At 38.3% G+C, this 16238-nt stretch overlaps 1 protein-coding gene across 9 annotated transcripts in view; it reads right to left on the reverse strand.

The window, feature by feature from the left end:
• The window catches only part of med25 (mediator complex subunit 25), a 33090-nt gene that overhangs the window by 12780 nt on the left and 4072 nt on the right, over window positions 1–16238 (reverse strand). For 3 of the 9 annotated variants that reach the window (XM_077212651.1, XM_077212648.1, XM_077212646.1), the window contains exons 1-15: window positions 9976–10154; window positions 9360–9500; window positions 9240–9285; window positions 9027–9151; window positions 8770–8868; window positions 8311–8431; window positions 7887–8046; window positions 6922–7055; window positions 6195–6270; window positions 5839–6086; window positions 5656–5742; window positions 3361–3443; window positions 3213–3270; window positions 1657–1764; window positions 871–1044 (exon numbers count right to left, since the gene is read on the reverse strand). In XM_077212651.1, coding sequence (XP_077068766.1) covers window positions 871–1044; window positions 1657–1764; window positions 3213–3270; window positions 3361–3443; window positions 5656–5742; window positions 5839–6086; window positions 6195–6270; window positions 6922–7055; window positions 7887–8046; window positions 8311–8431; window positions 8770–8868; window positions 9027–9151; window positions 9240–9285; window positions 9360–9484 — 1644 coding nt within the window. In that variant the 5' untranslated portion in view covers window positions 9485–9500; window positions 9976–10154. Of the gene's footprint in view, window positions 1–870; window positions 1045–1656; window positions 1765–3212; window positions 3271–3360; window positions 3447–5655; window positions 5743–5838; window positions 6087–6194; window positions 6271–6921; window positions 7056–7886; window positions 8047–8310; window positions 8432–8769; window positions 8869–9026; window positions 9152–9239; window positions 9286–9359; window positions 9501–9975; window positions 10170–16238 lie in introns of those variants that run through there. The other 6 variants (XM_077212649.1, XM_077212645.1, XM_077212643.1 and 3 more) reach the window with 4 other exon arrangements.

Genomic DNA, 16238 nt, shown 5'->3' on the forward strand with positions numbered 1-16238 from the left:
GAACTACATCTCATGTCTAGCACTATGTACGTCAACAAGCTCGTATGTGTGCAGTCTGGTACAAAACACAAAGGCATGACGGCGTAACTTTACGATTATAACGTTAGACTATAGAAAAAAATCACAGACGTTAGCTTCAGTAAAGTTAGCTTCATTCATTGAGAGAAAAAGGTATGACGTCACATGCGTGCCTTTTGTAGTCTTTGTAATTATGTATTTTCACAGTCTTATACCTAAACAGTTTTACATCAAACTGTGACTTTCTTGACTTTAAAATGTATCTTTTAAATTGAAAAACATCATATGTGTAATTCAGGGAACAATTCAAACGGGATCCAAATATTAGTTGTCTCTCGCCATTGTCTACCATACAATATTTTTCCTAGATAAGGTCCCATGGTGGTCCACCGGAAGGGGAGGAATTTAGGCTCTCTATTGCTACCGATTTTCGGTCTCTTTTTAATGATAGGTCTTACGCATCTGTCAATCATCCCCGCTTGCTATTTGGGGAATTAACCCAGTGCTATGTTTGGTCGAATTCTTCTTCTTTTGCTGTTGCTTGATTTGAGGACTGCGCGTGAACAGAGAGGTGCGTCACCAGGTTTTTGCGTAATTTAGAGTGACAAATCGTACCAGCGTACTTTGAGGTCAAAATGCGTATCCGCTACGCAAAATGCGTACAGGTTAGCAGGTCTGTATTTTTCACGTAAACATTTTACAGAAACAAAAAGTTTGTGTTACTTTAGATGTGGATTACATCTGTGCATGTTTTTTGTGTATTGTATTAAAAAATATTATGCTGCTTAGTATGCATCATATTAATAACTGTGTTTATTGGTACTGAAAACAACACCATTTTGTGTGACTCACCGATCGGTGCTGCTGCACTTGTTTGTGGTTAGTGATGACCTGCCGAATACCATTGACGAATCCGCTTTGGTCATTAGGGATGAGTCCCATGAAGATCCTCTTCCTAGACGAGTACAGCAGCATCAGCACACGCACCTCACATGGAGCACTGTGGGGGAAGTGCACACAGCCAGCCTACACACACACACATACATATATATATATATATATTGATACACATTACATCAAACTATGTGCCAATCCACACATCTAGACAGCACACACAACTAGAGTGACTGGAGAGCTGCCTGAGCCTGCATGATTATATTTGAAGACAGGATTAAAATGAACCAAGCAGCCGTTTTCCAGACACAGATTGAACCTAAAACTGAATTTAATCAGTGTTAATGGTGATTCACTACTGACAGATCTCTTAGTCTGCATCAAGGGATCTAGCTCCAGGGTAATGGTTCATTTCAGACCCTTTCATTTTCAGAGGAAATGCTGGCTGTGTGAATTTGCTGTCCCCCCCCCATAACTAAATGTGAAAATCTTTTTATTTAGCTGCAGTGACACTTAAAAGCAGAGGAAGAACTCCCCCAAGAGGCTGAAGAGCATTAATACACACTATCACATTCTCTTTAGTAGTCTGCAATGAGAAATACACTAAGATATATGCATAGGCAACATAAAAAACCTGTTCTATATGAGAGGTTATTAGCCTGATTATTAAAGGAATTCATTCTTGAACTGGCTGATGTATCTTAAAGGAGGAGGTTATAAATATGATGCTGTTCAAGTACTCACAAATCCATTGGTCATAATGCGATACAGTCCCTTCAAAGATTCCATATCTTTATTAGTGAAGAGAAACTGCACCATACGAGAGTTCCTGAACAGAGGGCCCAGAGTAGTCTATAGAAAGACAAGATGACATATGGATTATTGCATTATTAACCCACGTGACCCAGACATTTCACCAACACTTCAGCATGTGTATTAGGATGAAATTAACAAAAGCAGTTTGAATGCCAGTTTCAAGTCAATAGGAGATTAAAAAAATTATCTAATTTAAATATTGATCTAATTTAAATACATTTATAGTATAAGTCTAATTATTTTTTAAAGGCATACATTTGTACAATGAATAGTCTTTAAATTAACATTCTACTTATTTACTGTATTTAGCTTACTGTGTGTAGCAAGTACGCATAGTCAAACGCAGGGAGTGAATCAAAAGCAGAAGGAAAAAATGATAGAAGAGCAGGAGAAGATGATGGTGGAGAAAGGAGGACAAGGAGAAGATAAAGGTAATAAGGAAAAGATTATCAATTAATCAAGAGATGATAATTAAGGAAGAGGAGGAGATGATGATAGTGTAGAAAAAGGAAGAGGAGAAGAAAAAGGAGAAAATGAGGTGATGTTTAAAAGGATAGTCCACCTAAAAATGAAAATTTACTCGCCCTCAAGTCATCCTAGGTGTATATGACATTCTTCTTATATTATGTTATATTATTATATTATTATTTTATGATGGATAGATGCACTTTTATGGACTTCAAAACAGAAACAGTAATTCACTGCCATTATAAAGCTTGGAAGAGCCAAGCCATTTTTTAATATAACCGATCGCATTGGTCTGAAACAATGTCATATACACCTAGGATAACTTGAGGGTGAGAAAATTATGGGGTAACTTTCATTTTTGGGTGAACTATCTCTTTGAAAATTGTCATTATTTGCTCAACCTCATGTTTTTCGAAACCTGTATGAGTTTCTTTTCTGTTGAACAAAAAAGAAGACATTTCAAAGAATGTTGGTAATCAAACAGTTGATGGTAGCAGGAAAAAAAAATTCTATGTAAATGGGAAGTCAATGGGGCCCATCAACTGTGGTTTGCAATATTCCCTAAAATATCTTATTTTGTGTTCAACAGAAAAAAATAAACTCATACAGGTTTAGAAAAACATGAGGTTGAGCAAATGACAATTTTCAATTTTGGGTGAACTGTCACTTTTAGAAAAAAGGAAGAGGAACACATTTGGAGGAGGAAAAGAAAAGGTGCAGAAAAAGAAATGAGGAAGAGGAAAAATATAGACGGAGGAAAGGGAGGAGATGACGATTATGAAGAGGAGGAAAGAAGAAAAAGATAAAGGAAGAGGACAATGATAAAGAAATAGGAGATGACAGAAAATGGAGGGGAAAAAAAGATGAAGAAAACACTGAAAGATAATGGAGGAGATAATAAAGGAGAACAAGAAGTAGAATATCAACAATAAGAAAAAGAAGAATGAAAAGAAATCCTTGTTTCCTTTGCAAGCAGAGTAATGTATCCTGCAGGGAATGACAATGTTCACATTTACCAGGAGCTGCTGAGGGATGAGCTGCATGATCAGCTTCTGTGGCCACTGCTCTGTATTCCTGAAACAAAATACACCACGTCATTCTCTCTGTGCATCTTTACCATTTATCCTACATTATGCAAATATGGGCCAAACGGGAGTCACTCACAGATTCTCCCCTTGGCTCACTTGGACCTGGCAGGGTAGAGAGCGTGTAAGTTTTGTGTTGGAGTCCATAGAGGAAGCCTTGGGCTTCTGCGGTGATTGATGGAGACAGAGGGAAAGGTGACAGGGGGAGGGAAAAAAAGGAGAGGCAGAATAAGATGAAGAGGTTAACATACAGAGTAAAAACACTTTGCTGGCAGAGATGGATGGTGGGACTCAAGGCAGGAGGTCTCGGTGAAATAAACAACCTGTGTGTGCAACTTCCACAACAAGAGAGATCGCACTGACAGCGGAACAGCTGCTACATAATTATGTCAATCAAAACAGTACAAGCAATGAGCAAACAGACCACAAAATAGCTAAATTTGCCTCAAGAGCCCTGCAGTTTTTAAACACAAGAATATTTCCCCGAAGGAAACATGTCTGATGGAATCTAATTTTTCAGGGCTTCGTTTAGACAGACTTGTAGACTCAAGCAGACAGCTATTCGATTTTGAAAATATACCAGATTTGCACATCCTCACTAAAAACCACCCTACAGTATCGCTGCAAAAGGACAGTGTGTCGATCAGCAGATGAGTCCTGCTTTTCATCCAGAGTTGTTGTGCAGAATTGCTATTGATTTAATTTACACAGCGCAGCTTGGCAGTGTTTGTGTTTGCGAATAGTGTGCGATGAGCTGTGTGAACTCATCATCCAGATGGTGACTCCGCGACAGGCCTCAGCAACGGAGCGTGCCGCCATGCTTGATAAGCACACATTGGTTTGCTGGCATGTTATTGACCAGATGGTGATAATGACCATAATGACGTGTGCGTCTGTGTTTTTGTTTCCTGATCATCTGTGTTGACCCATTGTCAAAACAAAACATTTCAATAGTCGACTGTGTGTTTGAAAACATTCATTGCTAAGACGCCCCCTGAGATGATCTCGTGGCCATTGTGGAATGGTCAATAGAGCTTCATTAATCTAAAGAGAGGGTGTCTCCTATAAATCAAACAGAAATCAAGAAACATCATTGATTCCATTACAGTCTGTGCAAATGGCATCTCAGGCACAATACCCAAGGGTCACCTAACAATACATCAATGAAATGCGACTAGAGAGCTTTAACAGTTTCAGTCTCAGTGAGCGAATCAATCTTTTTAACACATCTAGAAAAGCCTACATTTTATAGGTAAGTTATGGGAGTCTTTCAGAGAGATTAATTACACTAATTATCCAGTAGGAAACCACAAACAAAACACCTCTCGCACACCTGGTTGGTGCAGGCAGTTGTTTAACAACACTGGCTTGTTATTAGCAACGTTAAGAAAGGTTATTCATAATTTTGGGGCATTTTCTGTTCTTACTTGTACTAAACCAGATAGTCCAGACTAATAACAGTTCAGTATAGAAATATTACAGTAGCTAGGGTCCCATCCACTTATTTATTTTGCAAATTGTGGTATATTGCGTAAAACACACGAACATTTTGATAATTAATTAATAAACTATTGGGTTTTTTTTGTCAGTGTCAGCTGCAAAGATGTAGTTAAAAATGCTGACTCGTCACCTCCTCAGTTTAGTGGATGAGCCTTTAGAGAGAAAAGGACGTTTCATACTGATTACATAATCAAAGAGTATTTGTTTTCGATTTGAATTGGTTCATTTAAAAGTAGACATTTCAAAATGTCTAGACATATTTCTAATGTCTGTGAAGTATACGCTGAGTTTCAGTTCATTTTTGTGGCCAAGATGGCAGAAAGAGCCCCTTGGTTGTTTTCTTTTTTTTATGAAAGCACAAAGTTTTGTTTTTATTGTCAGTGACACAAATAAAAGTAGACCCTTTACAGTTTCGAATGTTGTTTTACTCTTTACTCTTATATGACCAAAAACGACAAGAGTATTTTAAGTTCTTTCCGCTGTTATCAGGGAAAAAAATTAGGATATGTGCCAATAATAGAACATTTATCCAGATTAACGTTGGAGCGAGCGCCCATGTAAAGTGTGCAAATGTAAGGCTACTACAAGGTTTCAAATGATAAGCCACAGTTAGGTTGATGAATGATAGGCAAACCGTTGAATTTCCCACCTAACATACTGCAATTACCATATGGACCAGCTTTGTTACGATCTGTCCGTCATGGACTACGTGACTTTGCCACTTCCAGTAGATTTTTTGTTAAAAACGAATTCAAATTTGGTCGACTAAGCGTCTTCTCATCGACTTACGTTTGGTCAATTATTAGGGGCCGCCCTACAAATCACCATTCAGTATGCAAAAATGACCATGACATCACTAATATAAGCTTCTCACCTCCTGCCATTCTAGAACTCCACTCCACGCCACAATCTTGTTGGCAACGCCCTGCTGTGCCCCAGCCGAAGGCGCAGGTAAAGCAGTCTGGAAAATAAGAATATATTGAAAGGGCATGAGCATGATAAAGAGGAAGAATCCAAATGAAAAATTATCCACAGAAATACATTTCTCAAGTCTGACCATGCCAGGCTGAGTTGGTGGAGGTGTCTGCTGATTGTTGGGCTGCTGCTGAGGGGCCTGAGGAGGTTGCTGGTTGGGTGCGGGCGGGCCTGGTGGTGGGACCTGTGGTTGCTGTTGGGGCTGCTGAGGTGGAACTTGTTGCTGCGTTAACACTGGTGGTGACACTGTGGTAACTGTAGATAGGCTGGGTTTACCTCCTGATGGGAGAACTGGTGGTTGGCTGAAAGGTGGAGTTGGCATTTGAGGAACTGCAAACAAAACAAAAACAACTCAGTAAATGGTGTTTCAAATACAGACAACAGGTAAAGCAGGAACACAGCAGAAGATCCAAGAGGCAGAAATAAAATTTAACTCACATCGACTCTTCTGCTGCTGATTTGCAGCTTCTAATGCCTTCTGTGCTGCATCATGGGCAGCGTTTAGAGAGGGATTCTATGGGAAGAGAGTGTTTGTGTGTGTGTGTGTGTGTGTGTGTGTGTGTGTGTGTGTGTGTGTGTGTGTGTGTGTGTGTGTGTGTGTGTGTGTGTGTGTGTGTGTGTGTGTGTGTGTGTAACAGAAGGACAACAGTCATGAGGCCTCATCATTAGTGTGCACAGCCTCATTTGAAAACAAAGCCCGATCTTTCCACAGAATACAAATGCATTCATGCACATCTTATCTACCACTTAGATCTATTCAAATGGGATTATAACAGCTGTTAGTCTTAATCTTAAGAATCAAACTGAGGCTGTGTATTACCAATAATGTGCTTCTAATTAGGCACAGAAAGGTTCAGAATGAGTAGACTGCTCTACATCACTGAAGCAATGAGACGGAGCCAAAAATTAACCTTTTACTTCACCTGCCAATGGTAAGTGAACTCAGACTGGTAAGTGAATTAATCGCTCATTAAAACGGCATATATTTTTGCTGTCCCTATTTTCCCTGTGGCAAACAGTGCAGACTGGCATCTCACTCACAGCATCATATAAATTTCTTGGATCTGAACGACTTCTACCATGATTTTGTTACACACAAACTTTTTAATTAGACCTTTAATTTTAATTGAATGGAAATTAATAATTTCCATTAACTGACATATACCTGGAATGGAAGGGCTGTGCTCATCTGAGGAGGAGTCTGGGCTACAGTGCCCAGAGGAGAATGGGACACAGGCAGAGACTGAGGTGGCAAGACAGGTTTAAGGGAGACTGGACCAGAACCTCCTCCAGGAGCAACTGGACACACACACGTAACAAAGCATTAACCAGAGCAAATATAATACTACTAGAGGTCTAAAGGTATATTGTGATAATGTGGCGATATGCATCGGTGATGTGAACGATATGTATTGCAATATAGAGTCCAAGTCACATCCTCTTTTCTGTACCTCCATTTAAAGTCCATTCCCCTAAAACGTAAAAGATTCAAAAATGGTAATAAAGGCATCATAAAAATAATCAAACGAGCGGTTTAATCCAAATCTTCTGAAGAGACACGATGGATTTATATGATCAGATTTTTTGATCAACGCACATACCGTAGTAAACATGGACGTTCAAATGTACATGCATGTGAGAACAACATGAGGGTGAGTAAATAAAGACAGCATTTGAATTTTTGGATGAACTAACCCTTTAAAGTTTGGGAACAGTCATTACACTTTACGATTAGAACTGTGATTGGTTGTACCGATCATCTAAAAAGCATGCGCTGTAGTCAGTGTCTAAAATAATTCTGTATTTTCAGCTTCAGAATCATGAATATTTTTATTCTAGTGTCACCATTTAGCATTTTAATCAGCAGTACATTTTTATTAACTTTTTATCATACATCTTAGAAGAAGTAATAAGTGACTTAAAGTATTGCAATTGTATTGTGAGTTCAGTACAGTGAATTGTATTAAATCGTGACATGAGTCTCGTTACACCCCTAAATAATACAATAAAATACTATTTTATCTCATATTCTCCCATGTGCCATAAGAGGGCTGTCCACCTGCTGACAAAAACTGTTGAGGATATATCACAGCACATTCATAAACGCATCAAGGCAAGTGTCTTTCTTACCAGGAAGTGCAATGCCCCTGACTAACACCATGTGAAAGGGGTCTTGACTGTAGTCTGGGTGTGAGGATTCTGGTGCACCTGCTACCGAAGATGCTCGTTCGAAAAGAGAGCGTAGCGCTGGAAGTTTCCTTGGAGCAATTACAGAAAAATGGATCCCCCGCTACAGCCCCCCCCCAAAAAAAAAGTAAAAATAAAAATGATTATAAATTCATATACTACATATGAGAAACAGACACCACCTTCTATAAATAAATGGCTCAGCTTAAAATTTGGCAAGCATAATAACACATCATGTTGTAGACTATGATAGCATCAACTAGTATGACTAGTATCAAGGCAAACACATTACATTACAGGGTCTATCATTACATCACATACAGGAAATAAATAACTGAACAAACAGGCAGATGCAGTGCAGACTCACGTCACGTATGATCTGGACCAGGCTGTCTGCAGTGCAGCCTGTATAGCTGACGCTCTCGACAGCCGGTAGTAAGTATGGAGGAGAATTACACAGCAGCACACAAACCTTGTGGGTCTGACCGCTAAAGAGAGAAACAATATTTACGTTTCCATCCACGTTTTTGTGCTATTCAGATATGGAAAAAGTGAAAATCCTTTCAAAAATGTTTGCGAACATTTGCTGTCTCCAGCCTGTTTACATAAAATTAGCCTTTTACCGATAAAATGGTGCGCGTGATGATGTCATCCCTAAAAATGCATGGTCACCTAAGTTTAGTATCGCAAACAAAATCTACCCATGAGCAGTTTCCATACATAATTTTGTCTGCAACACAAATTATATTGCATCTTTCACATCCCAAATCTTAGTAAAATGGAGAAATCATAATTTTGATTCCACAGAACAAGTTCAAGAACTCACATTTGCTCCCTCATCTTTTTGAAGTCGTCAAAGAGCTGCAGGGCCACAGAAAGACCCTCAGCTATGAGACTGCAGCTCTCTGCTCCGCCTCCCATGAATCTGTGCAATAAGCATCATCGTAAAAGCTGCAGCATTTAAAACATGAAAACCTTTAAAGCAGACATACACTCATAACTAACTGATCATCTAAACATCCAAGAGCACAATTTTATCTCAGAATTCCAATTGTAAAATGCAAATGTGATGGAAGCCCTTACTGGATGCTGTCAATCCAAGAGACAAACTCGAAAGCTGAGCTGGTTGGAGCGTGGCACTGCACGTAGGATTCTGGAGCACAATCCACTGTGTTGAAGACCACCAGTCCATACTGAGTGCCACCATACTGATAAAGGAAAAAGATCATTAGATGGGATATCTGAAATGATAGCAGTAATGAAAAGAGACAGTGTAAAGGGCTTCATCCAACTCACATCTCCTCCAAAATCAGTTTCAGCAGGTGGTCCTCCATTAAAATACCTGTGATCACACAAAGTAGGTTGGTAAAGAAGTCTAACAAATGTCCGAATGAATAAACAGGTGATGACTCTTACTCTATAGTGGGTAGTATGTAATTCTTCCGAAGTGATTCAAAATATGGACCAAGGTTTGCAGTTCCCTCTATGACAAAAACTACATCTGACACCTGATTCAACCCAGACTTGGAGGTGGGGTCCATATGGGTCACCTTGGATCTACAACCAAGACAGACATTAGATCAATTTCCTATGAAACATTTGCTGTAAGTATTAAATAACATTATTGTAGTGCACTTGCCCTTAATGTTTAATGTGACTATTGACTCTAACGCGGTGTTATGTATTGTTATTTGGTATTTTACTGTTATTTTATTATCATGTGTATTCTAAAACCTAGGGTACCGAACCAATGCATACACATTTGGCTGTCTCAAAACCTAGCCAAAAGCATAACTTACAAAGACATTTATTGTATGATTCAGTCCGTGTCAAAAAAAGACTTGACATCCTCATTTTGGCTAATATATATTGTTTCTCTTCTCATCCAATTAAACAGTAAATTCGTTGAAGGATAATGCAATACAAATCAACTAAAACGTACAATGTGAACACATTTAAGTCTTACACATACAGGTCTTAGCATGTTAGTTAGCCGCTATCCTCAAATGCTAATTTAGCTCATGTGTCTTACCTGCTAGTATCAGTAGATCTGACTTTTAATAAGAATAAAACGGACTGATACAGTCATTGACATTGATTATATGAACACTACGCCTTTAGTTGTATTATGAAAGCTTCATCTGAACGTTCATGTGGTTCGTAATCACAACAAATATCCTGGGTTATGCTCGGCAATCGACAATCCGGTCTGGTCTTAGATCCGGAAAATGACTGGGTTGGTGAATCGATTTAGGAGTGATCGATTTTTCTACCAAAAGTGGGCCTATGTAAATTTCAAAACCACCTCAAACATAACTGGGCTGCTAGGCATCCACCAAAAAATATCCATCCATCCATTATTTGTTCTATATCTTTATTAGCAACCTACTTAGTTATAAGTTTTACTTACCTAAACCTTTTGTTCAATCTTCTATTATATTTTATCAATTTTTTATTTGATGTATACTTGATGCTTTTTGTAATGCGTTTTCATTGTAATGCACTTAAAGATGCTTTTCTTTTATGACAGGACTTAAGTACGCATATATTATATTCACCTGCTATGTCTAATCTGGTCACCTGCCTAGATCACAGAGCTGAGCTAATTATTAATAATAGTAGGCTAGTATATGAATATAAATGGTTTCTAATGGGCATTACAACTGGGCTTTGTATTATTTTACTTTAATAATTACTTCAATAAAATCTTAAATCTCATAAATGTATATAATTATCATCATCATCATCATTATTATTATGGGGGCATACAACGGTTTCTAAATTTAAGAGCAATCAACTAAGTAAACAGTAGATGTCACCAAAGTCAAGCATCCAAAAATAAATTACAGTTTGGAACTGTTTACAACTGGATAATAGGCTATAGGCTACTGTATATAGCCTATGCTAACTGTTTTTTGTTTGTTTTTTGTCCAATGACATTGCACGTGGACTTTAGAAATTACTGTCCTGTTTATGTTACCTTCACAAGTCAGCCAATCTCCGCTACTTCACTGAATATCAGTAAGGATGAGACAGGTAGCAAGTAATTGGAGAAGGAATCATGTTTTTAGGTCGGTGTGCAAACTGTTTCCTGTCCCCGTTGCTCTTTACTGCAAGAATGTACATAATTACTCAGACGGCCCCGAGTGACCCAACCTGCTGTCAAACGAGAACAGCGAGCCGCAAGCTAAGTGTCCCTGAGGCTCTCGCGCGCTCTCATGTTCACTCTTATTCCAACAATAGAATCTCCAGCGAGCAACGAAGAGCATCAAGTTCATCATATTTAAAACCTCCCATGCAAACAATGCTCTGAATAAGTTTAACCCATTTGAAGCTATTCTCTTACACCCCCTGGCTGACTTCCTTTGCTTTTCACGGTCAGTAAACAGAAGAGGGTCCCTAGTGTTAGTCATGATTGTCCGAAACTTAGGGCTAGTGTCCTGTGTCCAAATATGAGATTTTGTTTTTTTTAGAGCTGCATTTAGCCTACTGTGCTCTATTCCACATCCATCTCCAGGGAGTTTTCTTTTGTGGAGTGGCACAATTTGGAGATTTAGCTCAGCTCTGTGATCTAGGGTGACCAGATTAGATTTAGCAGAGAAGTAACGTTAGCTAAACATCAGAAAGACAAATCCACTGATAATCTTTACTTCATATACTGATTGACAGCATCGCACAGCCCAAATATTTACTGAATTTCCAATACAGTAAAACATGATTAATATTTATATCCTATTTAATTATTACTTATTATAAGGTTGCCTATGTTACCTAAATGTTTCTGCCCATTATAAAATAGTAGAATAATAGGCTATGTGATTTACAGGACAAAAACAAACAAACAAACAAAAAACGCACTGCATGAAAAAAAAGAAACAGTTCAGGTTTGGGGTTAGTATAGTCTTGTTAAATATTGTTACAGTTTAAAATAAATGTTTTCACTGTGATGTCAAAGCTGAATTTTCAGCATAATTACTCAAGTCTTCAGGGTCACATGATCCTTCAGAAATCATTCTAATATGATGATCTGCTGCTCAAGAAACATTTCTGATTATCACAGTTGAAAAATAGAGAATAAATAAACACAATTTCTATAAAAAATGTTGTGGTAATAATGTAAAAGTCCTTAAACTGCCTTTTTGATCAATTTGCATCTTTGCTGAACAAAAGTATATATATATATATATATATATATATATATATATATATATATATATCACACACACACACACACACACACACACACACACACACACACACACACACACACACACACACACACACACACACACACACACACACACACATATACTCCTGAGAAGCAAACATTTTTTATTATATTTTATGCTAATAAAACGACAGAAAATAAGACATGTATAGGCAAAACCAATGGATTTTTTTTCATTCACCAATCAATGTAGGTTTCATGCTATTTTTTTAATCAAACTTTTATAAAGATGATTTTCAATATGTAATGAATGATATAACAGAATATGTGGGTAAAATGAGTAGTCCCATTCTATATATGTATATCCTCCTGAGAAAGAGGACATCTAGGACTTTTAAGAGATACCAAATGTTTGGAGGTTCGACCGTAAAAACTCCCTCTCCTTGGTCTTTAAAAATGACTGACATTGACTGAATGATCGAATGTACCACTTTTATGGTAAGCCTCTTCCATCTTCCTGTTCCCAGAACAAACAGGGAAAAGGGGGGAAATATTGTAATGAATGAAGTTACCCATAATTCCTTTGTGCGGCACACACGAATGTAGATGCTCTTGTGCATCTTGTGATTTGTTAGCATAAAGTGGAAAATGTATCACCTTAAATACACATTAATTTGCCAAATTTGAAATTTCCTCCCAATAAAAAAAAGAAAGAAAGAAACATGTATGCAAATATGCTGTTGTTTCCTAGAGATGTTCGCTTTCGTGTGTCTTTTAATAATAGTACAAAGGCATAAATGAGGTGGCACTATATAACTATCAACTCTTCTGCATCACCCTGGGCACAGTCCACTTATCAAAATCACAAAAAAATGTTGTCTTGTTCCTGGATGTCCGACATTATTCTCAGGAGAGGTGTCCTCCAGGTGGCACTGATTAAAACACACGGCCCTTACTGGTCCTCTCTGCTGGGAGACAGGAGCCATCTGGAACACACAACAGGCGACCAGAGAGTCCAGTACACGCCCAAATACATACCACCACTATCTGGGTCACTGGGACCACAATAGTATATCTCCAAGGTACATTTTACAGTGCACAGGTGAGGAAAAACAGGTGCACGATCACGTACACATATCACCCAAATACGGCTACATTAGACTAATGTTTTCCCAGAATATTCATGGTTGTCATTACAAAAATGAATCTCAATTTCAAAATGGATGTCTCCTTTCCCTGAGGCTGTGAAAATGAACATATAGCATTCTCCATTACACTCTCACAGCTATTAGCAGTAATGATAATTGCACCACGTTACTAATTTCAGTCTATCGTTTTTTTCAGAGTGATAAAAACAGCTCTACACCACACCCGCTCCTCAAGTTTTTCTCTTTTGATCTCTCTTTCAGCTCAGTGAGCCGGGTGAAATATCTTTCTAACTAAATGATTTTTTTGCACTGTGGGAACGTTGCCATGGAGACTGCGGCTCCCCCGACCCCCACCCCTCAGCGTGTGTGTGTGTGTGTGTATTGGGGAATGGGTAGTTGTGCTAACTGGCGTGTCTTCACTACAGCACTGTCTCCGGTTGTGCAGTTCTCATGCTGCTCTTTCACACTCACAGTGCCTACGTGTTGCAGATGCACGTCCCAGTGTGCATGTATCCTCTGATTGCTCTATCGTTCACCATGCGATATTCTCCTTACACACTCTGCACGACATCCTTGAATATTTCGGGTTCAATACAAGCTCTATCGACAACATTTGTGGCATAATGTTAATTGTTAATCTGTACTTTTTTATTGTTATTTTAGTGTTAGGATGCTGTCATATTAGCAACATTTTGGCGAAATTTCATGGGCAAAAAAAGGTCCATTGTCTATTGTCAACGTACAGAAGTTGTAATAGTCTTTTATGACTATTGTCTATTGTGATGTTAGTGTAACAGCTTCTCGAACAAGAAAAAATATAGGGCGGGACTTGATTTTATCCATTGGAAATTGATTGGATGGTTGTGGTACTGCTGTGATGTCATGTGAGTGACAGGTTGATCCCGCCCTCACGCAGTAAACACATCATCAGAGAAGAGATGTCGCTGCAAGAGGGAGAGGAACTTATTCTGATTAAAGATTATGAGGGCACATGCATTTAAAAAAAAATAATGATGTGCATGAATAAATAATTTATAATAAAATACTGCAATATTCCATGAATAAACAATGTCAATTTCGATTTTATGGTGACTTTAATAGTGTAGCGCTGCATGTAGCAAAGCTCACACAGAATTCACTATTAAACCAAGCAGCCTTCTATTGGTAAATGTGCATGGAGAATCCGTGAGACCAACATGAACCCATGTGAAATCGGAGGAATCTTTCGCCATCACGTGAAATGTGGGATTGTGTGGATTCCTATTGAAATGACTACATTTTACCTGCGAAAAATCGCAATTGTTTCCACCACAGAATAAAACATTTTAAAAGATAATAACAACTTTTTCACACAATTGTGTTTTCATTCAATCCTGACTTCACAATTACCATTTTTATTTTTTATTCTGTGGCAGAAAGAAGCTTCCGTACAGCATCTTAAAAGTGTTGTGACATTAGCATTTTTGCAGGCAGAAAATATCTGTAGCGATGTAAGAAGTGTAACTGTTAGCTCACACAAAAGTCGCTTTCAAACCAAGCAGCTTTCTGTTGGTCAATGCAGAAAAATCGGTGTGGGGAAACTTCGCTATCACAGAAAATTCCAGATTGCGTCAATTAGTATTGAAATGAGTTGATTTTGCTAATAAATATATTCGCCAAACAGTGGTAAATGTGCCCGCACCTTTAGATGATGCATCATGTAACAAAGATGTATAATAAAAAATAACTTTACTGTATAACCATTAGTAGGCCTACATTTTACACTAAAATTATCATTGCTGTTGTTAAAGTCCCACTGAAGTGCCTTGAAATGCGCAGCTTTGTATGATGCGTTGACGTAATTTCCACTAAAACAGGAAGCAAAGGCGGGACATATTGAATGTCCCCAGATAGCACATGTACATCATGGAGACGTCTATTTGATGTGCGTGTTTACATCTGGAAGACGTATTTTTTAGAGTGTTTGCTCATCTGCAATACGTCTATAGGACGTTTCCTGTCAGATGTCAAATAGAAATTTAGAAAATGTCTTTAAGATGTAATGATTTAGAATGTATGTTAAACTGACAACTTAAAGATGTCTATCAGATGTTAGTAAACAGCAGATGCTTTCCAGATGAAGTGATCTTTAACAGACATCTTGCAGACGTATGTTACCCTTTTCAAATAGCCAATAGTGTTTAGTTTACATTACAGACTGCAAGTCGTACTTGACAGCACCATGGAAACGAATCCAAGCGCTGATACATTGGATTCAATTGTAACGTTAGAGGTGTGAATAAATTCTAGCCATTTCATTCTGAAAACAGAATAAAACTCGAGCGTTTGAGCAACCGAACACACATTTCCAACCCATATTGCTCCATGACGTGACAACGGTAGTGATGTCCGGTTCGTGAACGAATCGTTCTTTTGAACCGGTTCTTTTTTGGTGAACCGGTCGAACCAGTTTACCAAATCGACCTGAATCGTTCAAAACAGAGTCAGCGCTGATCCAGTTTTCTAAAGTTACTCGCTTTCGTACGTGCCTGACAGTCACTCCGACTTGAAATAAACAATATTCCGGAGTATATGTTACTCCAGTAACTCCGACAGTTAACTGATGAGCACGAGCAGATGACACAGAGCGTGCGTTTACTACCGAACGTACAGCCACGGTCGCTTTGGCCAGGTGGTATTTATAGCAGAGGGGGCGGGGCGCTTCAGATTCTAGAGAGCATTTGATTGGACAGAAGATGTAATGAAATGAGTAATGAGTCCGCGGTGTCGTCATAAACATCCGTAATCCATTTTAGCGGAAGTAAGAGACCAAGTTTTGAATGCTTATATCTCCTAAAATGCAAATTTTGTCATTGTTCTGGAACACACCAGCTTATTCTTAACATTAAGGCTAACATATTTATCCTAAGAGCTGAAAAACGTAAATTTTTATTTCAGGGGGCCTTTAAGAAACTGAGAATTTTCATAATTAATATATGA

Source organism: Siphateles boraxobius, unplaced genomic scaffold (genome assembly GCF_051911475.1).
Source record: "Siphateles boraxobius isolate OS27281-9 unplaced genomic scaffold, OSU_SipBor_1 66, whole genome shotgun sequence".
In the NCBI taxonomy this organism is placed as follows: Eukaryota; Metazoa; Chordata; class Actinopteri; order Cypriniformes; family Leuciscidae; genus Siphateles; species Siphateles boraxobius.